The sequence below is a fragment of the Neolamprologus multifasciatus genome, chromosome 15 (genome assembly GCF_963576455.1).
Source record: "Neolamprologus multifasciatus chromosome 15, fNeoMul1.2, whole genome shotgun sequence".
NCBI classification, from domain to species: domain Eukaryota; kingdom Metazoa; phylum Chordata; class Actinopteri; order Cichliformes; family Cichlidae; genus Neolamprologus; species Neolamprologus multifasciatus.
The window spans coordinates 16725468-16751210 of NC_140453.1; the positions used below are offsets into that span (position 1 = coordinate 16725468).

General features: G+C 40.3%; 1 protein-coding gene across 5 annotated transcripts in view; it reads right to left on the reverse strand.

Annotated features, from left to right (window-relative positions):
- Positions 1 to 25743, reverse strand: part of sipa1l1 (signal-induced proliferation-associated 1 like 1) — a 92978-nt gene that overhangs the window by 33612 nt on the left and 33623 nt on the right. For 4 of the 5 annotated variants that reach the window (XM_085132551.1, XM_085132548.1, XM_085132550.1 and 1 more), the window contains 3 exons: positions 2967 to 3092; positions 808 to 2335; positions 340 to 562 (listed from right to left, as the gene is read on the reverse strand). In XM_085132551.1, coding sequence (XP_084988677.1) covers positions 340 to 562; positions 808 to 2202 — 1618 coding nt within the window. In that variant the 5' untranslated portion in view covers positions 2203 to 2335; positions 2967 to 3092. The remainder of the gene's footprint in view (positions 1 to 339; positions 563 to 807; positions 2336 to 2966; positions 3093 to 25743) is intronic. The other variant, XM_085132552.1, reaches the window with a different exon arrangement.

A 25743-nucleotide genomic window follows, 5' to 3' on the forward strand; every position in this document is an offset into this window, starting at 1 on the left:
GGAGAGATAAAACTACAGAAAGGAAGAAAACCTGAGCAATTATTCCACTATGTGTATTGCAGCTGAATTATATCAACTATTAAAAGTTTACAGAACGTTCGCACCTTTACTAATGACTCTTCGCTGGTTCCCAGGTTCTCACGTGTAATGCAAAATGAAGTATAACTTTTGCACCTTGTCTAATTAGTGTCTAAAACACTACAAATGGTACTGTTTCTGCCATTACAGTCCACAGCATTTGCTCCAAGACTGGAAACGTTCAGTAAGACAAATTGAAAAGCACCCACTAAAGTTGAAGAACTACAAATCAAAAAAGCCCAAACTATCCTATTTTCTCACCTCTGAGATAAAAGTACTTTCGGTAGTAATAGGCACCAAGGTCAACATGTTCCACAATGTATCGTTTGGACCTGTCGGCATGTTGACTAGGCCCGTCCTTGGAAGCCTCCAACACAGCCACACCTGCATTGGTAAAATGGGTAGTAAGGGTGGCATCCAAAGGGCCTTCTTCTGTACTGCCAGAGGAATTGCTTGAGCTCCCACCGCTTCCTATGCTTCCCTGCTGGAAGATTAATAAAAAGGAAAGGTAAAGCCAGCAAGCTGTAAACCACATCATCATATTTTTATCTTTACATCTTAAATATGCAGAAATCTGAGCGCTTTTCAGTGCGTTTTCAAAATGTACATCTGCAGACAGCAGCATCAATATTAAAACAGCAGAACCCGAGAAACCGTTTTATATATTAAAATGCATTACATTATTTGCATATATCTAAGAAAATATAATGACTACTCAAGCAGACCTACCTGTTTAACAGGAGAAATGTTTCTTTCCCCCTCTCCACCAATCTCATTCCTGAAACAAGGGCAGCTAAGAACCAAATCATTGCTCTTATCATCGCCAGGGTCCAAGGCAGGGTTGGTACCGCCTCCTGTCCCCTCCTTGCTTAGCTCTTCTTGGGAGCCACAAGGTGACCCATACACTCCACTCTGATTAGACGAAAGAGAGGACGAGGCCGAAGCAGAGGCGGCAGCTGCAGCGGAGGCACCAGTAGTGGTGTTTTTGCGTTTGGCTCCAGATTGCCGACTTTGAATCGCCTCATTGAGGTCAAAAAGTAGAGACTGAACATCAAAATGGGCAAATCCCTTTTGGCACGCCCAAGGTTTGGGAGGTGGTCCACTCTCATCCCCTTTCCCACCATCTTCAGCATCCGAGCCAGCCCTTGATGTGTCACCCTCCACCTTTACACTGCGCAGCTTACGGAAGATCGACTCTCCACCTGTTTCTGACTTTGACCTTCTCTTCAAATGCTTCTCTCGTTCCTTCAGCCGACTGGCTGGACTACCTCTGGCTGGACCCAAAGGTCCATCTGGCAGATCCAGAGCAGCCTGTTTTATGGGAGCAACAGTAAGGAGTTCTGTTAGCCTTTCTGGAGCTGGGCTTCGCTGATCCGGGGCCTCAGCGGAGTGGTATCCCTTTAGCATATCAAAGAAGCTCTCTCCTGACACACCATGCTTGTCTATAGATGAAGTGCTGCCATATTCCCGGTGCATGGGTGTCCACCCGGAGAACGACCAGCCCTCGTTCCCATCCCCGTCGAGCTCACTGATAGTTATATCACTGTTACTGCGTTGGCGGATGCGTCTCATGCCCTTGCGAGGGGAACCCAGATAGCCATCCGGTGACAGGAAGCGATTGTCCTTCCCCTTGCTTTGCATCTTGCTCTTTAGTGTGTTGTGGATGTTGCGCAGCATGGATGAGTCCTGTGGGCTTATCAGGTGACCCAGCTTGGCTGACAGATTGCTATGGGCTGTGACGGCTGACACCCCCCCTCCTCCACTCCCACCACCTCCACCACCGCCTCCCCCTCTTTCAAGTCTTTCTCTATCTCCACTTCCTGACCCTGAAGAGCTAGTGGTGTTGGTAGAGCTGGGTGAGTCTGTTTCCACAGTGATGTGCCAAACACCCCCTCCTCCCCCATCTTTTCTTGGTGGCCAGTCAGCTACACGGGCCCGAACCCCCATCTTTGGGACGCCAGGGTTGGTGCCCGTGGTTGAAGAAGAGGAGATGTGGGCGCTCTCACTGCGAGGTGGTGGTGCCCCTCCATTAGGCAGTCGCAGACGACGAGTGTAGAACTCATCGGTAGCCGACACCGAGCCCCCAACTGAGCGCTCTGTTTGAGAGCGCTTCAGACTGGTCATGACTGAGTTGGGAAATGGTGTTGGGAGGGGAGATGGGAGGGAAAGGTAAGGATGGGGTGCTAATGAGATTAGATTCGGGTCAACATAACGGCCACTGAGTGAAGTGATTCAAGAGGCTAAGGGACATTTAGTGCTGTGGAAACAGAAAAGGAAAAGTAAACAGGAAAAATTCAATATTTTCTTTAGTAATATAATAATTATTGTAGACCAATATTTAATAACTATAGTTGACGAAAGGGCAGCAGTCAATTGGTTAAAGCTTAAGACCCAAGGGAAAAATGGCTGAGTTTGAATTTTACAGGTCAAACACTGAGCCTTCAAAAGGTTTAATTAAAAATTGCAATATACATATTATATTCAACACTTATCAATAGTTGCATCACAATACTTGGGACATTAAGAGAAAGTTCACCAAAAAATCTAATTTATATTTTATACAAGGTGCATACAATGAAACTAAACGAGAATTGCCTTACAGCAGCATTGGATTTCTGAAAACATAACACCCCCCCCCCCCCCCCCCAAAAAAAAAGGTCCCAAACAGAGAACTACATAAATTTAAAAAAAAAAAAAAAAAAAAAAAAAAAAAAAAATCATTGTAGGAACCCAAAGAGTCCATCTCTTTGGGGGGGATTTTGGACACCATAAGGCAGATGGAGATGATATGCCCAATGGTCAGCTTATACGAAGACAATCTAGAAGGATAAATGGCGCTAATGATTTTAACCATTAAAAAAAAAAGGGGGCGGGGGGTTATTTTGTACCTCTACAGTGGTGAGTCTTGATGAAGAGAAATTAGTTGATGGCCAACTTTTATTGTTGAAGACTCTTACAAGCAGTCTGCTTAGGAATCAGGTGACAGGGGACTCTTTCTATCTGGAACTCGGCAACTGAGAAGAACAATAGAGAGAGAAAACAGAAAGCAAAGACAGGAAACCAAAGCCGAGTCAGATTACAAGCCAAATTACATTCAGTGCTACATACTCTTTAGTATTACATTTCTTTCAGATACTCTACTGCAGTAGTAAAGAAATAGGAAACTATGGTATTGTTGTGAAATTTTGAGATCCTCATATACAGCATACAGAATATACTCTAGGGTTTAGAGTCTATCCATTTTTACTGCAGTGTCAAAGATTAGATCCCCTGTTATTTAATTAACAGCTACGTGAGAGCCTAGTAATTTTACACATCAAGCCCAGTCTGCTATCTAGTCATAGGGAGTATCTCACAGCCTGTAAAGTTGAGAATGAAGTCTTCTCAGGCTCTTTAGAGTACATTAACCAGCAAAACCCTTTTTCCAAATTTGGAGCTTCTTAGCTTAGACTTTGCAATGTGTTCTAAAACTACCAGGGTATTCAACAAGCAGCAAAAGTCTTTTAAAAAAATGCTATATTTAAAAATATCTTTAAAATATATATTTTTTCCTTTCTCTTTATGCCAGGGGTGTCCAAACTCCGGCCCGCGGGCCAACTGCGGCCCGCGATCCATTTTTAACTGGCCCGCAAGTAATTTTATAAATAGAATCGAATATGGCCCGCACTTCAACTTTTGCTTGAGTGTATTGCACTTCTTAGTTTTAACACCAGGGGGAGCTACTGTCGATCGAGGCAGTTGCTCCACCAAAAAGGACAATCACAGAAGAAATTTAGCCCAAGTTAGTTACTAAACATGGCAGAACCAAAGAAGCGAAAGGTAGAAAGTGAATGCAGAAAATTTCAGACATGGTGGGAGAGTGAATATTTCTTCAAAGAATTCAAGGGGAAGTGTGTCTGTTTGATCTGCACTGAAATTATGGCAGTTATGAAAGAGTATAATGTACGACGTCATTATGAAACCAAACATCAGGCCTATGCATCCTACACTGGTGCTGATCGAGAGCAGAAATTAAAGCAAGGGGTATCTCTCCTGCGGGGTCAGCAACAGTAATTTTTTCGTGCTCAAAAGGTCCAGGAAAAGGCTACAATAGCCAGCTATGAGGTCGCCCAACTCATCGCAAGACATGGCAAGCCTTTTTCAGATGGAGACCTCATAAAACACGGCCTCGTTAAAGTCACCGAAATAATGCGCCCGTCAACAACGTCAGCATGTCCAGAAATCCAGTTGTTGAAGACTTGTCAGCCAACATGAAACTGCAACTGTCTGATAAAGCTGTGCTTTTGATCTTTACTCCATCGCATGCGATGAGAGCACTGATGCCACAGACACCGCACAGCTGCTCTTTTTTTGCGGGGAGTGGACGAGCACTTTAGGTGAGTAAAAAATATATTCCACAGTACCCGTGTGTTAATGTGCAGGTACACATGCTTCAAATATCAATAATGCGCATCAATTCTGTCACTACCCTGCTTTTGCACACCACTTTCTTATATGCGCTTTTCTTGTTAACACACAGAGTACACACCGCTGTGCACTGCCCACGTACACGCAAAGTCAGCTGATCTCATCTGATGCAGATTTGCTCCTTGATCAAGTGACATTTGTCTAGATTTTTGGCACGAGTGGCGATCAGCACCGCGGCTGGATGTCCCGATTTACACCCAGCGCAGCTGATACTCACCAGAATAATTTACTAAAATTATATGCACTCCTGTTATTAAGTCCAGTTCAGTCTGTTAATGTTGATAACGGTTTCAAACGAACGTTAATAGGTGTGTTGCTAAGCCTAATAACTTAAATAACAAACTTGAAATGTGCCCGTCCCATTTTCCCCTTTATTGTTTTTTCTCTGTGCTGTAAATCTTCTGTCTAAGAAGAAATCTGAGGCTGCTGTTCTGAGAATGAGCTACCAAAGCTTTTTCTGAATAAATCAATAAAGATCCATTTATGGAAAGCTGTGATGAAGGCAGTTTTGTCTTTAATTATATTCAACAATATAATATATTCGACCACATGTAAGTGATTTTTCTAACTTTAATACACTAAAGTTAAGGTTATATACCTAATTTCTAGTAAGTGGCCCAGCCCCTCCTATATTTTTATGTATGTGGCCCTCAGTGAAAAAAGTTTGGACACCCCTGCTTTATGCAATGGTGGATGCCCAATATTAACACGACAAATATTAAAAACATTTTTTTTAAAAAGCTTAAGCTTCAGCCTGCTCTAAAGTAAACTCCTCTTCCTTCAGACAGTTTTTTTCCTTCTCTTGTATACTCATTATGTTATAGATCAGCAGGATTAATATGGCCATGTCCACCGCAGAGCTCTGGCTCATTGATAGTGGCAGTCAATCAGGACAAAGTTAGGTAAAGTTAGATTGTTTGGCAAAATGAATGAACTTGGGTGCTGGACCAAGTTGCAGTGCTAGGCAAGTAAACATTTTTTTGAAATGTGGATCATGCAAAAGTACTCTACTAGACATTATAAGGTTAACAAAATATATATTAGATAACTAGAGCCACTTAAGTACCTTAAGGATGGAGATTAAAGTAATACAGCAGGGAAAAAAACCCTCACAGGATGCCACAGTAAGGATGGGCAGCTCATTTAGTCAGTCAAACACAATGCGGCAGCAATTGCTTTACAGCACTATTCACAAGTTTAAGAAGGACCAGCTTGCTTCAGTATGTGCTCGTCTACTGGTGGGTCCATAATGATGCACCACTTCTCCCTTTCAGACCAAATTCTGAATCACCATGGTGATACAGAGTTTTGTACAGTGCATGTTTTAGTGTGTGTGTGTGTGTGTGTGTGTGTGTGTGTGTGTGTGTGTGTGTGTGAGTGAGTGAGAGAGAGAGAGAGCAGGTATTGATCGCTTCACACAGAGCTCGCTATGAGCAGTTTTCATGAAATTACCTTTTCTTGGTTTGTGGATTAACTGGGAAAACCACAACAATGGTGTAACAGAGTTGTTGAGCGTTGAGTGTAATCTTTAATGTAAGTGGAACAAACACTGTGGATCGCTAACATGATTCATGGTTATGTCACAAATTTCTCCATGTCTTTAAAACGGAAACCATCTACGTGGTTCAGCTCCAAGTAGTAATTAAGATATTTTTTTTATATTTATATCACCTAAAGGTGCTTTGGTGTACTACAGAATCTGCTCAGTTTCCCAGTGCTCACTGAACACCAAATTCTCTTTCATTTCACTTAAGCATAAGTGTGTTTGAGCACAAGTATCTATTTCCCTTACACACATAATGAGGAGCCAAGCACTAAGGGAACATTTTGGATTTCCTAAAGAGGCCTCTCTATTTTCTGCAAATTGTTTTGGGACAAAAAACAATTCTCAATTGTCTTGTCTCCATTGGTGCATTAGTACAACTGTTTTCAAAGGGGTTACAATGATTTGCAAATCACTGCGTTTTGCTTTTATTCATTTTTTTCCAGAAACACATTAGTAGAACAGATATACAATCATCTTGGGTGCTTTATAAACAGTTTCAAATGTCTCAAAAGAGAGCGAACTGTGAAACTGAAAGAACATGAATATAGATGAACCTCCTGCGAGCGATTTTCTTCTATGCCAGCAAAAGCTTGTCAAATGTTTTACTTCATTGGAAATATCAAAAATCAGTTCGACGCTGGCATACTTTCAACCCACTGTAGACCTACATCGATTGGTTCAACTTTTTCCCCACCCGAGGCTCCTTTAATTAAACTCAAATGAACAGATATTCTCCCATTAACCAAAGCAGAAGAAGGGGCTGAGTAACTGTAAGACTGTTTCCCAATATCCAGACACATTTTGGTCCTATTACAGAATCAACTGGCCATTGCGGCTCTGTTTGCAGTGCAGTAATCCCTGCAGTACTTCAATTGTCATTCCAAAATAGGAGATCTCTCGCTTCTGTTGTAGACTGACTGATAAAGGCCCTTGTGAATGAGGACACTGCTTGCACAATAACACCCAATCCTGAGGCTCGTTACAAAAGTATGTGAATACAAGTTGATAACATTACTGACCTTGAAGCTAATCATAACAGGCTTCTTCTACCAAATAAGAACAAATTTCAATTTTTTTCTTATCCAAATTAATGCAAACAAGAGAACAAGTGGATGTTCTAATCCACAAGCTGCTTAATTTGCACAAAATCCACTGGGTTGATATTAGGCTAAAAATATTTTTTCTAATTTTCCCATTTATATACAAATCTTGTTTACAACTGTTTTACATGTTCTGTTGTTACACAAAATCTGGTTAGGAATAGTTCTCTGCCACACTCCTGCTTAATTTTGATCATTTCTGCAGAACATATCATCCTGGGTAAACAGTCCCATTATCCATTTGGCTGTGCAGAGGTAAAAACAAAGCACACATGCTGGTATTTTGAACATTCGATCATTCAAATCAGCACTGTCACATCAGCTATCACCATCAAAAACAGCACATTTGTTTTTACCTCCTGTTCCACAAAGTCTGCTATGAACCGGTGTCGTCTCCAAGATACTACCACTCAAAAACTGTATCCCAAATAACTTGCTGCAGAGTGCCCTGGATTGCGTAGTACTTTAAAAAAAAAAAAATGAGTTGGATAGTACGTGGAGAAAAACAAAACAGTGAAAGAGTCTGAGAACTGAGCAAACAGGAAGAGGATTAAACTGTATGCTTGGCTGGAAGACTGGTAATTCAAAATGAATGAATGTGGCGTTGCACGCATCTATGCAGCCACCGAGGACCAATTATACTGACAGATACTCAGTAACCTTTAGCAGTGTCTAAATGAGGTCGATTCCTGAGGTAAACGCGTAGCATCCTTGGCCCAGTGAATGTAATGGCTGCTGATGTTATCTGTTGGCCCAGCTGGCAGGAAACTGTCAACAGAGGGATTTATTTACTTCTTACAAATGATAGTGGCTGGGACCCCAAGCACATTACCACACAGTGAAAGCGGGTGTATAATATCATATCAAGCACTCAAGATTTTAAAGATAAAAATCTAGAGATTTACATGAGAGCAAGTTCAATTCTCTACAGTGGGAATTTTTCACACAAAAAACGAACCCAAAAATAAAATTAAAAAAAAAACAAAACATGATTTTTAATTTGACTGTTGTGCATTTGCAGATGTCTTACAGCTTAGTCACTGTAAATTTCCATAGTAGGAATCATTACAATGGCTAGTACTTTGTTGTACATACAGACATAAATGTGTCGAGACATACTTGGAAAAATGTAAACTAACTGCAATACTACAGATTTATTATGTATTATAATAAATCAGATATCATAGGGCGAGAGGCGGGGTACAACCTGGACAGCTTGCAGAGTTAAAACAGAGAGACAGACCACCATTCACACTCACATTCACACCTATGCACATTCACACCTATGGCCATTTTAGAATGATTTTAGAATCACCAATAAACCTAACCCCACTAACTTAATTTCTTTGGACTGAGGAGAGAAGCCGGAGTACCCAGAGAGAACCCGTGCAGAAATGGGGAAAACACACAAAGTCCACACAGAAAAGCCCCAGTCAGATGATGGATTTGAACCCAGGACATTCTTGCTGCGAGGCAATTTGTTAGCACTGTTAAACAATCATTACCATTTATAAAAGAAATAGTATTACTGGCATTAGCATTGTATAACTGACATCATTACCATAAAAAAAAAAAAAAAAAAAAAAAAAAGCAGGGTTTGTTTTGGCTCAGAATGGCTGTGGGGATGACTATGTACAGAGGTACAATGAGCTAATAACATGGTTTTTTAAAAAAAAGAAAAGAAATGATTATAATTCTGGTGATTTTTCTTTTCCTCTGGCTAAAAACCTCTGAGGCAACAAAACCATGAACAGGGGCGTTGGCTGTTTGTTCTCACTGGGAGCACCCTTTAAATATTCCTGTGTTCTGCTTAAAAAAAACAAACAAATAAAACATTTCTGCTTTAAAGTAACATTCAGAATGTGGAAACCCCTTTTTTGTAACCCATTAATTTATCTTGAATTAAGCAGTCACTGTTTGGCGACTGGCAGTTACAGCCATTTCCAAGTAAACGCTCCACATCATTCCAATAAAAGTTTCCATGAGGATTTCAACCTGGAGTTAGTGTAATTGTCTGAATAAGTAATCACTAAACAGTGACTTCAGTGTGACCTCATCATTACCAGTCAGAGATGATATGGTTTGTAATTCCCCAGAACACTTCCAGCAAAGAATTATGTAATGCTCTACGAATTATTGCGGGTACAAAAGTCATGTCTAGGACAGATGGTTTGTTGCATTCACTCCCACACACATACACACTTCCTTTTATATGGTGAAGTGGCTGGTGAGTGTAGTTTTCTGTCATTCAATAAAAATAAACCGACATGAAACTTCTCATTGAAGTAATGCTGCAACTTGAGTTTTGTAATTGGAACACGTCAGCCATGTGTGACGTCAGATGAAAACCATTAGCCACATTTGCCATTTTTTCAGCTGTGCATGTTAAAAAAAATGGTAATGATCACCACAGCTGATGTCTTCTAACTATAGGATGTAAGTTAAATTATTACTACGAGTGTCTACACTCAGTGGTAACTTCGCTTCTTACACTAGTTAAACTGCTTGTTTGCACAAATATCTAAATCAGCCAATCACATGGCACTAACCCAGTGCATTTAGGAACAACCTGCTAAAGTTCAAACAAAGCATCAGAATGAGGAAGAAAGGCGATTTAAATAACTTGGAATGTCGCATAGTTGTTTGTGCCCGTCTTTGTTGGTCTGAGTATTTCAGAAACTCCCCACACAGCCATCTCCAAGGTCTCTCGCCAGACAATGGCCTAAAAAAGAGAAAATGTGAGATGAAGTTCTGAGTCAAAATGCTTTGTTGATGCCAGAGGTCAGAGAAGAATGGCTGACTGCTTCTGACACTTTATGACTACTGCACCCATCTTCTGATGGCTGCTTCCAGGAGGATAACGCATCACGTCACAAAGCTCAGATGATCTCAAACTGCTTTCTTGAATGTGACATTGAACAGCTGTACGATGCAGTCATATCATTATGGACTAAAATGTCTCCAGCCCCTTTCTGAATCTATGCCCTGAAGAAATAAGGCAGTTCTTAAAGGGGGGCCAACCTGGTAACAGCAAGATGTACCTAACAAAGTGGCAAATCAGTGTAGATGTTAATATTTAACGGGGCTAGTTAGTATAGTAAAATAATGTATTAGCAAAAACACTGATGAAGAATAAATACAACTATGGAATATTAAATATTAATATATATATATTTTTTAAATGTTTCTGCCAGTCTAAAGTTGCCATTAAGCAGCCCAGGTGTGCCGGTGACTGTCACTGTGAGACTATTAATATGCTTCAGTGCACAGTGAGTCATGCACCTGAATATTACAGAGCAGATGAGTTCTCACTGACTGATGGAGGCTAGTTCTGCACCATGAAAGGAGACCGTTAAAGAGGCGGCACATAAAGTTTAGGAATAAGTGCATTGAGTGTGAATGGTATGGTATGTGTGTGCATGTGAGCGGATCAGGTGCAGAGAAACGCTACGATTTGTTTCTTCAATCCATTCAATTAGTATTTTCAGAAAGGTACAAAGAAAATTAATAGTCTCCATTCATTAATCAACCTGTATTGTGTAGAAGAAAATGGATAGTTTTCCCAAACCTGTGTTTAGCAAAGATACTCTAAGTACCTTCCAATCAGAGACCAGACAGAAGTGTGGAGGCAGAAGATTTAAGAAAACAATAAAAGAAAAGAAAAAGGAGAAGAAAAAGGAAGCATAACTCTCTAACTGTGATGTTTTTCTGTTAGTAGATATTTGACAATTGCACACCTGTTTCCCCAGACAGACATCATTACTACACCAACCGGTGAGTCAGGTCAAGTCACGTCATGTTTTTCTACGTCCTGACAACGCATACTACGTTATGTCTCAATGGTTTTCACAGGCTCAAAGCAGAAACAGCTTCAAGCTGCAGGCCTCTGGACTTGCAGTATATAATGGGGAAAACCTACTGAGCGTAAATTCAAAGAGATATCGCTTCCTGGATGGCTGGTGGTGTAATGCAAGCCTTATGTGAGCAGTGCCAATTACAAATAACAGAAAGAGAGAAACACTGACTCAATCTTTGACAGCATGTCCTTTTGTACACCAGGTGCCAAAACACTGGTGGCATCAGTGTGACCACTGAGGCAAGTTGGTTGCCTCAACCAACTGGGTTCCAGATTATGATGCAGACATTTAGTTTGCATTTCCATGTCTCTCTCTCTCTCTCTCTGTCTGTCTCACAAGTTAAACAAACAAAGCAAACAGAGAGATAATGAGCGGTGTTGCATCACATTCTTGTTTTCTCACCCATGTCATCTTTCCCAGGCTTAGCAGCATTACATACTCCAACTTTCATTTGGTTTAAACCTTTTGCCAATGTGGCCCGACAGTTTCAAATATTTTGAAACTTCCTGAAGACTTCAGCAGTTTAAAAGTATATAAAGAGACATTTTAAAAAGTAGCACTGATGGTTTTAAGTGTTCTCAGAAATCATAAACATGTGAACAATAAGAGTTCTGCATCAATGATGTCCCCTAAACCAGCGGTCTCCAACCTTTTTTGCGCCACGGACCGGTTTATGCTCGACAATATTTTCATGGACCGGCCTTTAAGGTGTCGCGGATAAATACAACAAAATAAAACTAGTACCGGTACCGAAAAAAAGAAAATTTATTCATAACACATGTGAAGAGACCCAGGAAAACAGAGTAAACGATAAAAACGATAACAAAATAACACTGAAAACCGATAAAAACCCTGAAAAATATACATTTCACACCTGAGCCTCAACTCTTGCGGCCCGGTACCAAGCGACTCACGGACCGGTACCAGTCCGAGGCCCGGGGGCTGGGGACCGCTGCCCTAAACAACGAAATGTGTGCTTGTCACACAGTAACAGTCATGACCTACAGCACTTTTGAATACTATAGAGCCGTTTGAAAGGTAAACAGCTTTTCATCTCAGCTTGTCTGAGCATAGATGAGGAAATGCTAGGCCGTGACACAGAGAGAAGATAAGGAAAAAAATAAATAATAAAATCAAACATTCTCTTTGAAAGCTGCCAGGCAGCAGGCAGTCCAAAGTGTTGGAGTTTCTGCTCAGAGCCTTTCAAAGTGAAATTGTAGTTGTGGGGAAAGATGAACGTGGTTTGCAGATTTATTTTTTTTCCTTTCTTCCCTCTGCAGAGCTTGGTGGTGAGCTTGGGGTGTCCTCTCTTGTTCACTAAAATGTAAGAGGGGACTTTTGAGAGCTCTGAAGTTATTCTTATAGTTTATTCTATAGCGCTTCCACTTCCCCAGCTACCACAGAATAACAGTGGAAGCAGTGGGCGGAGAGCAGCATTGAGATTTGAGTGATGAGAGAGATGAGAGTGTGTGTATGTTAGCAATAGTTACAGCAATGGGCTGTCACTTTAATGCTGGAATATATGCATTCTGCTCAGGTTCTAGGTATCTATGAGCTTTATTTTTTTTTAACACAGATAAAAATTACTTTGGTAGATAGCACAGGTGTTAAGGCACCAGTATACCTGCCTCTGGTGACTGCGCCACTATTTTATTGAACAGATTTACTCAATTTCATTCAATTTTGCACTCAGTTCTTATGAGGCCATAGGAGTAATGGTGTCCTTAGCAAAGCCACACCTCCTGCACTGTGTGTTGTAATCTTCACTTTACTGTTCTAAAGTTTTGGCCATGCGTGCATGTTAGTGCATGAGAGTCGCTCCCTTTGAAACTGCTGCCTCTCCCCAAATTTACAATGACACTTGGGAATTTTCACACCTATAGCTTGTTTGCTCTGGCCTGAATTAGATGGTGAGTTTGTTATCACAACACAGAAATGTCCAAGCAAAGCAAAATGTGTAAGGAAAAAAAAACCATGCGAACAGTAAATACAGAAGGAAACTCCTGTTTTTTCTGGTGCATGTGTGAGAAACAATGTTAGTAAGGCCATGGTTCATTTGCTGCCTGGATACTACTACTATTATTTAGGTTTCCAGTTTGCATAGATCCAAGAATACAAAGCATAGCCACAAGGTCCTTTATACCTTTTAGAGCTTCTATCAGCTGTTGGTAAAAGAAAGAGAAGACAAAGTTATCACAGAATTTTACAGCTTCCCCCCCATTCTCTGGATTTCATGACTTTACTGTTTTTAAAACTACTCTCACCTTCAGTTGTTTACCAGATTTCCATGTACTTGTGTTTACTCATTATAGCCGGCTGTATGTGAACAGCATTAATCATCATTAAGGGCTCTCCTTGTGGCGTAGCTCAACTTACTCACCAACCTCTGCCTTTCTGTCATCAGCAGAGAAAGAACCAAGAGAATCACTAATGTATTTTCACAGTTACATTATGGCGGGTGGATAGTGTTACATTAACAGAAAGGTCTGACATACTGGGTTGCCTGGGTGAAAAGTCTATCGTATTGTACAAAAGTCACTGGAAGAATAACAATGTATCTGGTGGAAACTCTGAGAGAATGGTGCACATCATCACAGATCAGAGATTCAGATTGTTTTTATCTATTATGCTGGTACTTGAGTGTGTTATTTACTGGCTCTGAATGCCATACGTCAAAAAGATTCACAGTAGATTTACAGTATTGGTTAATACAATGTGGTTTTCAAGTACCACATGTAGCACACTGTATGTAGCACACTGTATAATTAAGCTTTTAACAGATTAATTAGGAGAGAGCAACACCTTAACTACTTAGCTTACTTAGGAGAAACTGACTTAAGCGCCACTTATGCTTTGATCAGATAGTAAACTGTCTACGTCCTACTAGCTTCCTAGTGCAAATAACCTTGTAATGCCCAATTGCGCCATTTACCCAGGCTTCACCATCATCTAAGCCAAAAACAATATTTCACTTGAGAATTCCTCAGAAGCAGAATACTGTGTGCTGCATGTGAGAAAGAATAAGTTAAGACCGCATCCTGACCAGATTCTCTAAACACTGTCCTGAGTAGGGATGGGTATCGTTTAGGTTTTATCTGATACCGGTGCCAAACCGGTACTTTTGAAACTGTGCCTGTGCCGGTGCACAGTTCGAGCACTTAAACAGTGCTCGAACCGGTGCTTAAAGAATGGAGAACACAAAATTGGTCCAAAAACCTCTCATGTTCAGCTGTTTTTTTGTAAAAAGATAACAATGTTAGCCTTTTCTGCAGCTATAGGGCATATATGGTATCACTCTTGGCTGGAAGCAGTGCTTAAACAATGGAAAAAACACAAACTTTGTCCAAAAACCTCTCATGTTTAGCTGTTTTCCACTTTTTCTTTGGTCATTTTAGCCTTTTTGGCCAGGGTGAAGGGAGTATCTGCCATCAAACAAGAAGACAGCCGCATGTAGCTATGATGGTGTTTGCTAGTTCACCTTACATGCATTAATGTAATAACGTGGTTAGCCTAGTCAACGTAAATTACACACGAACAACATTAAGCTACTCACGCAGAGAAGAACGGCTGCTGCTGCTGCCATCATCATCCTCATCATTTCTGCTACACTGGCAGGGCTAGGGGCCAGGACTCTACTCTTCAGCTTTTTGGGGGATGTTGCTAACTCTGGGTCCGATAACAGGCGCCACACCTGCAGTAGATGCGCTCGGTGTGAGGTCTCGCAGCAAGCTATCAAATACGGCGCATTTTTCGGCTTTTAAAAAAAACGCTAAGCGTCGCCAGGTGTTTCATCGGATTTCAGGTGTTACCTCCTTTCCACAGTATCAGCTTAAAGCACTTGTTGCAGGCTGCTGAGTTTGCATCTTTTGCTGTGAAGTACAGCCAGACTTTTGACCGCTCCGCCTTGGGCGTTTTTAATCTGTAGCTCTGCTCTAAAAGAACATACGTACCTGGACCCGCCTACTATCCCCGGAAACGTAAAATGATTGGCTAGAATTCAAAGTGTATTACATCTCAGGCAAAAAAAGCACCGAAATAAAGCACCGAAATGTGCGCTGCTTTTCGGTCTGGTTACTACCGTTTATGTGATGGCACCGGACACCGGTACCCATCCCTAGTCCTGAGGTCATTAAGATGCCTTGAAAACAACACTCAGAGCTTTCCTACATCCCCTGCATGCAAGCATGTGTATACATGTTTGTATTTGCCCCACAACTAAACATCAGAAACCAACTGTCCCCAACTGTTCCCACTGTCGCCAAAGTGCTTGCTCATAGGGGGTCATATGATTGTTGGGCTTTTCTCTGTATCTATGAAGCGCCTTGAGGCGACATTTGTTGTGATTTGGCGCTATATAAATAAAATTGAATTGAATTGAATTGAATTGAACTATGCTCTTGGACAGTCAGGAATTTTGGTGAGGTACCAAATGGGGGTTTTAGCATAAAGAAAAGTCAGGTAAGTCACCAACTCTATATATGACCATAACTGCTGATTATAGCTAAATTTATTGAAGCATAGTATCCATTTTTAGTTTATGACATGATCTGAAATAGTAGGAATATTCAAAGATATTTCTCAAATAAGGTAACAGAGTCAATGCCTTTAGCGAATGTGGACCACTTGTGCTTAGAAGCAAAGTCAGCCCCCAGAGGTCCATTCTAAGCCAAGAAATACCCTCCCGTCGTGTGCACTTTAAATCACACAGGACAGCATCTGGGTCATGCGAGTTATGATGAATCAGGTCCATTAAGCCAATTGCCCTCATGAAATGCTGGTCTATTATTCATGCAAGCAGAGATGATTTTTCTGAGGATAAAGGGTGGTTAGTTAGTAGCAAGCTACAGTGACTTTTCTTTTAGGTGTATCAACTCGACTCGTACTTTAACTCCTCTCTTGTCTTTGACTTATGAGCATTTTTTACTTTTCATATGTGATCATTCATACATGAGGACTGAAGTTAGACTCAAGTTAGACTTACTTAAAACAGCATCCTTCGATGTGAGTTTAAATAATATTACAGCAAACCCAGCAAAGATAGCTCGACATTTGCACTGAAAGTACATTTTATTGGTCGCAAACATGCAATACAGGTATTAGGTATTGTTATAGTAATAACATTATTATCATTGAATAAATATTAATGTAACAACAAGCTGTAGATTACTCATTTATGCTCTGCCTAACTTTGTTCGCATCCAGCTGATTGTTGTGTTCGTGACGTTCCAAAAGCATCTGTTGCCAAGACAGAAGTTCTTTACATTTTTAATTTTTATTTATCAGCTGATATTTGAAAATTATTTACATACGTCAGCTGATAATATCAGCCCTAATAATATCGGTCGAGCTGTAATAAACAAGTCAAATTTTATTTCCAAATTCCCAACAATCCATGAGACAGATGTAAAAAATGTAATTTAATTACAAAACTTTTTTTTTTTATTAAATAAAAAAAAAAATCTAACAATAAAAAACATTTCTGAAATATTGAAAAGCTGTGCCTGCAATTCCACCTGTATAAGTATAATGTAATTAGTGTTGAAAAGCTTAATCATAGACAAAAACCTGCTAGGGGGTGATACCTGTGGATGCAAAAAGACCTGCGATCCCATAGCCTATAAAGCTTTGTGGCTTAATCCTGCTGAGTTTGTGGGCTCACTCACACATTTAGCGTCACACTGAATACAAAACAAATTCAATTTTATAATAGAGTGTGGTTTTAAAGCCAGTCCTGCCGCCTTCTCATTACATGTGGTTTCAAAATACTAAGATGGTGATGGCAAAAATCCTGCAGCCACCTCACAGTAGCTACAACCATCTTTTATACTGTCTGTGTGCTTGATCGTTTTTCACAGACAGTCATGTTTTATATACTGATTTTACAAAGATTTATGTTGCTAAATCAAAATAGTTGAGTTGTTTTCATCTGATAGGTAATATGTTGAGCCACAGTATCTACTTCAAAAGTAATTACTTAAAGAAAAAAAAATCTCTTCATTGCATTGCCTGAAAATCAGTTATTTCTGTCACTCTTTCCTGCAAAATGCATACTGTCACACCTTGTTCAGTCTAGTGTGTCTACATAAAGACCATAAATAAGTAAAACACTGAAGAAGGCACACACAGACAGACTTCAGGTCCTATCTGAGAGGTTCCAATCCATTTACCATAGCCCTACAGTGCCTAAAATAAGCAACTAAATCTACCGAAGGCATTACGTTTGATGGCAACTGTACACGCAATAGCTGCGAGATCTGAGAGTGCTTTGAATACTAGAAAAACTACATATTTGAACATGAACTTGAAATTAAATAAACTTAGTTAATCTAAATAAATCAAGGAGTGAAGTAGCTTGCACTGATAAACATTTACCACATTCAGTAACTCTGGCATTAATGCACAAAATGTCATCATCATAATACAAACTGTTCAGCTGCTTAGCGTTTAAGATGTCGTTTTCTGCACTGCAATTTGTCTCAGCCATTCTAACTTCAGTAGTGAGGGTGGCATAGATAAATATGCACCCATTAATCGAGTTTAATTTGGCTTTATGGAGCAATCCAGCTCGTTTTGATGTTGTTGACAGCAAAAGTCCATTTAAAGACACGTTTAAAGAAACCAGGCAAATAGATCAGTCTGCTGTGCACAGACAGCAGCGATGAAGCTGCCTGGTCTTCTGCAACTGCCACCTCCACACCACCGCCAACAGCCCACTAATCTGTGCCAATCAGATGACGCTAAACAACCATTTGTTGTTGAATTGGGCACCAGTACACGCCCCCTCCTCATTTCAACAGCCACTGCAGACCCTAGCAAAATGTTGGCAATGTAGCAAATGCAGGCACAGCAGTGAGGGTGACAGAAATAGCAGAGTGGTGAATAATAGAGAAAAAGAACTGTGGTGTAATTAACATGGTGGCTGGGGGCTGATAGAGGGGCCGTACAGAGATAAAGAAAGGCACTGAAGAGAGGGTGCTGTGAAAGTGGATGTAGGAGAGATATGAAGAGAAAAGATGAGAAATTAAAAGAATACAAAGAGCGAAGAGAAAAGTTCTGGAAGACAAAAGCAGAGAAGCAACTGTAAGAAACAGGGTAGGTTAGAGAGGAAAACAAACTAGGTCTCTGTCATCTAATCTAAAAAAGTAAATAAAAACACTGGTAATTGGCAGAACTGTCATATTGAAATGATGTGGCTTGATTGAGCAACAAAATCAACAACTATAAAAATATTAAAAGCTTTCATGCGTAGTTCCAAAGAAAATCCCAGCTGCTGCTTAATAATAAGACAATCCAACGCATCAGAGAACTGTGGTACACAATAGCTGCGAAACTGAGGGAGACAGAAAAGGACAGAAGCGGAAATGTAGATAATTACACGTTTCCCAGCAGCAAGTACAACTCAACATGGTCTCGCTTGCTCTGGTTCAATTCTGCAAAGCAAGAGGATCGTTTAACTGGTGACAAGTCATGCATTTGGATATGAAACAAGCCTACTGAGTAAATTAGGATGTCTTGTTTTCCACTGCCTCACAGCACAGGTGACTTATTTAAAAAAAAAACAGAGAGAAAGCCATGGATTGCAGCCATCAGAAACGAGCTGCAGATTTCCAAAATGGCGCAGCTCTGCGTGGGCAACAGTGAGCTAGAACAGCACTGCAGTAAGAGAGGAGTGAGTAGGACTGAGAACGAAAGCAGCTCGCTCTCCAGTACTTGTTATATGTGGTAAACATGTAAGCCGAAAGAGGAGGATAGACAGAAACGCAGATAGCAGGTGAGAAATGGCAGGCATGAAAATACATATACCAGCAAATATGAATGAAGATAAAAATATTCAAATTCACATCAAAATTCTCAATCTTAAAGCAAAAGCTTTAAAAAGCTCGTACTTCTCCAACAGGGACGGGAACTGTTCAAAGTGATCATCAATAGCTTACCAATCAAGATGATTAATTATGGTGCAGCTTCAACAACCTGAATCTAGCAACAGTTGCAAGGATTTTTAAGACTTTAACACAGACTGCATTTTTCTCACCCAAAATCTTTGGGTAAACCTCCAAAATGCTTATTTGGTGTTGGAGAAACAACCATTAAATAAAGCAGCAGACTGGGTCTGTTGTGCACCAAATGTGCTATTATATGCCAACTGCAACTAGGATAAAATGCCACTTTACCCATGTTCAGGTTTATTAGACTTTACACAAACAACTTAGTGTGGGTGAAAAACAGCATTTTGAAAATTAAGACAGTCAAAGCAGATGCAGTCTAAAACTCACAATGGGAGAGCCAACAGCAGTGGTTAATGAAATTTAAATGGAAAATTGCACTGGAAGACAACCAATTAACAGGAAAGAGAGGCTAAACATGATATCTTTGTTGTAATAACTTGACATCAGTAAGAATTTATTAGCTTGCTGTAACAATAGCGGGAAGCTTTTAGTCTTACTGCATGAAAATCAGAGAGCATGCAACATCAAAGCTACAAGTTACAAAAACTGGTGGAGGAATAGCCTAGAACGACTTCAGGTTATCATGTTTTCCTTCTTGCGATTTATCTTTTTAAGAGAAATTATATACATTTTCAACAAAGCCTACGCATAGACATAGGCATACACTTTTCCAAAACACCATATAATATCACAAGACCTCAGCTTCTCCATGGACACAGTCATACTCTTTCTTACAAGCCAGTTTTTCAGACACAATCAAAATTTAAGTATAATTTGAGTAATAGTATAAGTGCAGAGGACAAAGTCGGACTAATTTAGTCTAAGATTGTACAAATTACATTTGGCACCCAATATAATCTGTATAATCAAAGCCTTTTGATTCATTTATTCAGCAAAATAGAAATGTGTGTTTGTACTCTACATAACAAATTTAATACTACATACTTTTGCTGAATGCTTACAAGTAACCAGTGATGGGAAACCCAAATATTCTTCTTTTTTTCTATTCATAAAGCTACTTTCAGCTGTTCCATTATTCACAAGGTTCTGTTATTCACAGCACTTTTTGATTTGGCTGTTTCTATGTCGGATGCCATTCCTGATAAATGAAAGGAATTTGTGTCTCCTCCAGATATTCGACCGTGGATCTTTTGCTTGTTAGGTGAATACCTAACCCACTACACCAAGGAGTAACTAAAGTTTTTACATTTATGTATTCACTTATTATAAAGACAAAATAAAAAGAGACTATAACTATGGTAGCACAACTTCTTAATTGTCACTACACACTTTGAAAAGTTCCTTTTAGATGTAGGTCTCGTTTGTGAGACTTTTAGACTAGTCAAGAATGATCAGTCCTACAAAGAACAATATCAGTAAAAAGAAAAAAGTTTTTTAAAAAGGGATTGTACGGATAGCTGCTTCTGCCTTGTAATGAGATGGGGATAATGCAGAGTGCAATGAATATACAGTAAGGAAACCCTACTACTTCCTGTTGCTTTCAGACCCAGGGCTATGCCAGCTTGTGCTTTTGCCAAGGAAGCAGTCTCATATTCCAACAGGAAACACATCTCAGCCTCTTCCTGCTTACCCAGAGGAAGTGGCAGGTCAGATGGGGAATGGATGAGACATTTATTCTCATGACTAAAGTCCAGAGTGTCAATTTCCAAGAAAAAATATATATAACCACATACAAACTATTGTATTATTAACAAAGTTCATTATGCTACCACATGTCTTCTGCTTTTGATAACACAAGTATTCTTCGATTCCAAATTTCCTTCATTTTAAATAAAAGAAGTTTAACTGTGTCTTCATTCTTCATCTACTCTGCCCTTTTAGTTTAGCTCTTATTTTAATGGCATTTGAAACAATATACATAAATATATAAAAATATATTTTTTACCTAAATAAGTATGCATAACTAAATTTTTGCTTCTAGAAAGTACCACCTGATCATGTGTAGTCAGCCCAAACAAGCAATCCACCTATGTCAATAAATGAACTTAAATACGCTCACCGGCCACTTGTTAGGTACACATTTGCATGGCAGAAATCCATGGCAATTCTCTGGGTGAAAATGCCTTGTTAATGACAGAGAACACAGGAGCCTTCGAGCTCATAGGACGGCAGCAGCAGCAGCTCAAATAACCAGTCGTTGCAACAAAAGTGCGCAGAAGAGCATCTCCAAACACACAACACGCTGAACCTTGAAGCAGATGGTTTAGAGCAGCAGATTGATGCTGGCTGCCCAGCTGCCAGACAAAAACATCTCACTAAAGGCTCACTAAAATTGGACCAAAGAATAAAAAATTAAAACAAAAATAGGAAGAATGTCTCTCTATCTCAATTTCTGCTGCAGCATTTAGATTTTAGGGCTCAGACTCTAATGTATATATACACAAAAAAAAAAAAGCATGGCTCACTCCTTCCTTGTACAATGGCTGACACTGGTGGCAGTGCTGTAATTATATGAGGACTATCTCCTTGGCACATTTAGGTTCCCTTAATGCAAACCTAGCATTGTTTAAACACCAGAGTAGTATTGATGGTGACCACGTCCATAGATCATCAAGGGATGCTTCCAGCGGGATAACACAGCATGTCAAAGCTCATAACAGATAACTATTTCACAACTATGGGAAATTCTGAATCACCAGTTAACCTACACTCGTTAACTGAATGTCCTTTGATTGTGGGAGGAAGCCGGAGTACACCGAGATAACCCAGGACCTTCTTGCTGTGAGGCAACAGTGTTAACCACCGTCCCACTGCTTCCCAGTCAGACACAGGAAGCTTACAAAGCTCAGATCATTTCTAATTGGTTACTGGAACACAATGAATTCACTGTACTCAAGTGGTCACAGTCACCAGCTCTCAATCCAATAGGGCAGTGGTCCCCAACCTTTTTTGTGCCACGGACCGGTTTAATGTCAGACAATATTTTCACGGACCGCCCTTTAAGGTGTCGCAGATAAACAACATAAAGTGATACAACTAAGAAAGAAACTGTGGCATTTTGTAAATATAATAATAAATGTGACTTCACTGTGTAATTGTGTAACTTTATTAGTAGCGTCTTCCTGAAATGCGCCAACAACATTGAGAGTGACATCCTCCTCTCTGCCCCTTAATGCACTCTGGTCGCTATGGTAACACAAATATTTCTTTCAAAATAAGACACTAACTACAACATGGGAAAAGCCCAGGGAAACTGAGTTAATGATAAAAACCCTGAAAACCATAAATTTCACAACCGAGGCTCAACTCTCGCGGCCTGATACTTCATGGACCCGTACCAGTCTGTGGCCCGGGGGTTGGAGACCGCTGCAATAGAGCACCTTTGGGATGTGCTGTAGACACAGGTATTACCTTAATGATGCAATCCTCCCACTGCATTGAAAAAAAGATGGAGATCTGGTGAACGTGGAAGTCACTTAATGTAAGTGAACTCACTGTCATGTTCCAGAAACCAGCCTGAGCTTACTTGAGATTTGTGACCAAGCATGGTGTCCTGCTGTAGCAGACATTAGAAGATGTTACGCACACGTACACTCTCCAACAAAACTCAGAGGGGCTATGGTGTTTAAATGGTTCAAACTGTGCCAAAAAATATCCACTGCATCATTACACCACCACCCGCAGTCCAAATTGCTGAGATTCGAGAGATCTGTGCTTTTATGTTGTTTACATCAAGTCTTATAGGCTACTTCTATTCTTTCATTGTACTTTTCTTCACTTATGAGCAGTTTGCAAAGACACGTACATTAGCACAAACATAGCTCCTTTCCCTTCTTTTAATGAGACATAACAGCCATTATTCTGATGCATTTTCTGTTGAGTCTTTACATGAAAACTCTTAAAACATTAAAGCACTCTTTGCAAACAGCCATTAAATGACCAAAATATAAGTCCATGTTATCACAGACATATCATTATACGCAAGTTACTGGAGGCCCTTTTTAAATTTTATTTCACCAACACAAAACATGCTTTTACCATAAGAAAAATGGCTAAACGCACACTCAGTTAAACTGTAATTCACCACAAAGCTTGGCCAACATACCGGTCGTGTCCCTGTAATTAGCCACAACCGCTCTGTCAGTGGCTGCCATGTTACTTTTCATGCAAGTTACTGAACTTCACCTTTTAACCTTTTCTACGTCTCTTCATCTGCAGCTTGGACCACTGATTCTGCCTGAAAGTTCCTATAGGCTACTTATGTACAGCCATTGACTACTTCCTTCAGCTTATGGCTAGCCATCTGTGCTACTTCTATTCAGTTGCTGCTTTAATTACTAATATTACACAGTAATTATATGGGGCGATCGTGGCTCAAGAGTTGGCAGTTTGTCTTGTAATCGGAAGGTTGCCAGTTCGAGCCCTGGCTCGGACAGTCTCGGTCGTTGTGTCCTTGGGCAAGACACTTCACCCGTTGCCTACTGGTGGTGGTCAGAGGGCCCGGCGGCGCCAGTGTCCGGCAGCCTCGCCTCTGTCAATGCGCCCCAGGGCGAATTAATTTACCCCCAGGGTAAATTAATTCACAATCGTGAGCTATCGCTGAATGATGCTAGTTTCAAAGGCAGCTGATCAGTACAAATTAGGGATGCACCAATCAGCTGTTGGTGCAATCCTTACTCAAAATACCTCAGTGAGGAATAAAAATGATTAATTTAGCAATGGTATTGGATCTGTACTTGGTATCAGCAGAAACCATTCTTTCCTATTCTGACATTTGGCTTAAACCTCAGCAGATCCTCTTGGCCGTGTCTATACGCCTAAAGTTTCTGCCATGTGATTAGATAGTTCCTTTAACAAGCAGCTGAACCAGTGTAACTAATAACGTGACCACAGAGTGTTCACTTTTAAAAGCTGCCTCTTTTTGTCAGTGCCACAGTCATTAACGTAAGGTAGCAAAGGTGGTGGTGGACTGTGTAACAACTGATTCCCCAGGATTCAGCTATTTGCTATAATTGACACTGGACAGCAACGTCCCATGGTTACTCTGAAACCATTGTCAAAACCTACACACTTCTAAGATGCCCTGTGGCAGTAAAGAATAAATTGCAGCATTTGTACTGGGGCTGCTGCTGACAGGTAGGCAGAGGTTTTTGCCCAATTATAGGAGAAAAGGGATGAAGCAGGATAAGGCGGGCCACTAGAATAGACCTAATGAGGATGTGGTATGATTGCTGTGGGACTCATTCGTGCCCACAGCAGGCGTATTCGATTGGTACAGAATGGCCAGAATGAAGTGGCAGAGAGAGCGACAGAGATAGATATGGAGAGATAATAGAAGTGAGAAGGACTGATTCCTCACTCAATGTGAGAGTATGTGGGAGGAGATGAGATGCTGAGACTGAAAGTGGGAAAGAAATGGATGCTGAAAGTAAGTGAGTAAGTCAGTCCATCAAGTCAACTATGCTTTCACTCTCTCTTCTTTCCATCCATCCATCCATGGCTGCCTCCATCCTCCAATCATACATACAAACACTGCAAGCACAGGCGGTGCTGCTACAACCATCCAGAAAGATGTATGTCATCAAATCAGTTTAACTTCATGCAAAGATGTTCAAGGTTGTAAAACAACCACTGACATGTGTCAACACTATGGAACATTTGCCTGCGGCGGAACAAAACCTGGAAAACCTGGGCAAACAGGAAGTGAAAGAAGTGCATTTTCAAAAAGAGTTGATATCCATTCAGACAAGAAGTGTTTAAATAGATTCTGCAAACTTAGCAAAACACTGTATAGGAGTGACTATAGATGTAGCTACTATAGTAGACATGGATGCTTGGCCATGTAGGGCTAATACATCAATTCTGTTTGGTTACAATAAAAATGTGAGTGAAGTGCAGACTTTCAAATTGTAGCTCAAGGGTTTTTTGTTTTTTTAATTTTGCCTTGACTGTTTAAGAGCTCTTAGCACAGAGGCTCATCTGAGGAAAAACTAGAAAAAAATGCGTATTCGTCTGACAAATTATAAATCTGGAGCCATTATTAGTTAACAAGGTTAATATTGATATTGAACTTTTGGACAGTTTATGAGTTTGTCCTTAAATGCATGATAATTTAGGCTGCTGCAAAAAGTAAAACTCCCCTCCCTCTTTAGGGACATATTACTATTTATGGCAATTAGCTTCAGTTACTGTGACTCATTGCCATCTAAACAGTCACTGCATGGTACTGATTTCCTCTTATCACTAGACACACTCAAGTGCAACTTCTTCAACTAACTTCTTCAGCCTAAACTGACTAAGCAGAAAATAGATGTACATTTTTTGGCACCAACCACCCTCATTATATACTTCCTGTAACCACTGATGAGATTTGTGCAATAAAGAGGAAAATCTCTGGACTATTCTTCATACAAAACCTTTTGTATTGATAACCCCTCTTCAAGTCGGCATCTTGCTTGGCTGGGATATCAATCAGACCACAAGACTCAAGTTGTCCATTCCATACAGATGCTGCCTCCACCGTACTTTGAATTAGTGCGTTTTCTCCCTCCAAATGCAGATTTATGTATTTGTGTTTAACTCACATTACTCCACAGAGGAGATTTTCTCTTTGTTTATTTTTTACTTTAAACGTGCCACAACAAGGCATTTTTTGGAGTGTGGTGGTTTCCTTTATGGTGGTGTTTCATTAACACCATTCTTATTCAGTGTTTTTCTTATAGTGAGGATGTGAGCAAAGATTATAGCAAGTTGTATAGATTTCTGCAGGTGTTTTGCTGTTACTCATG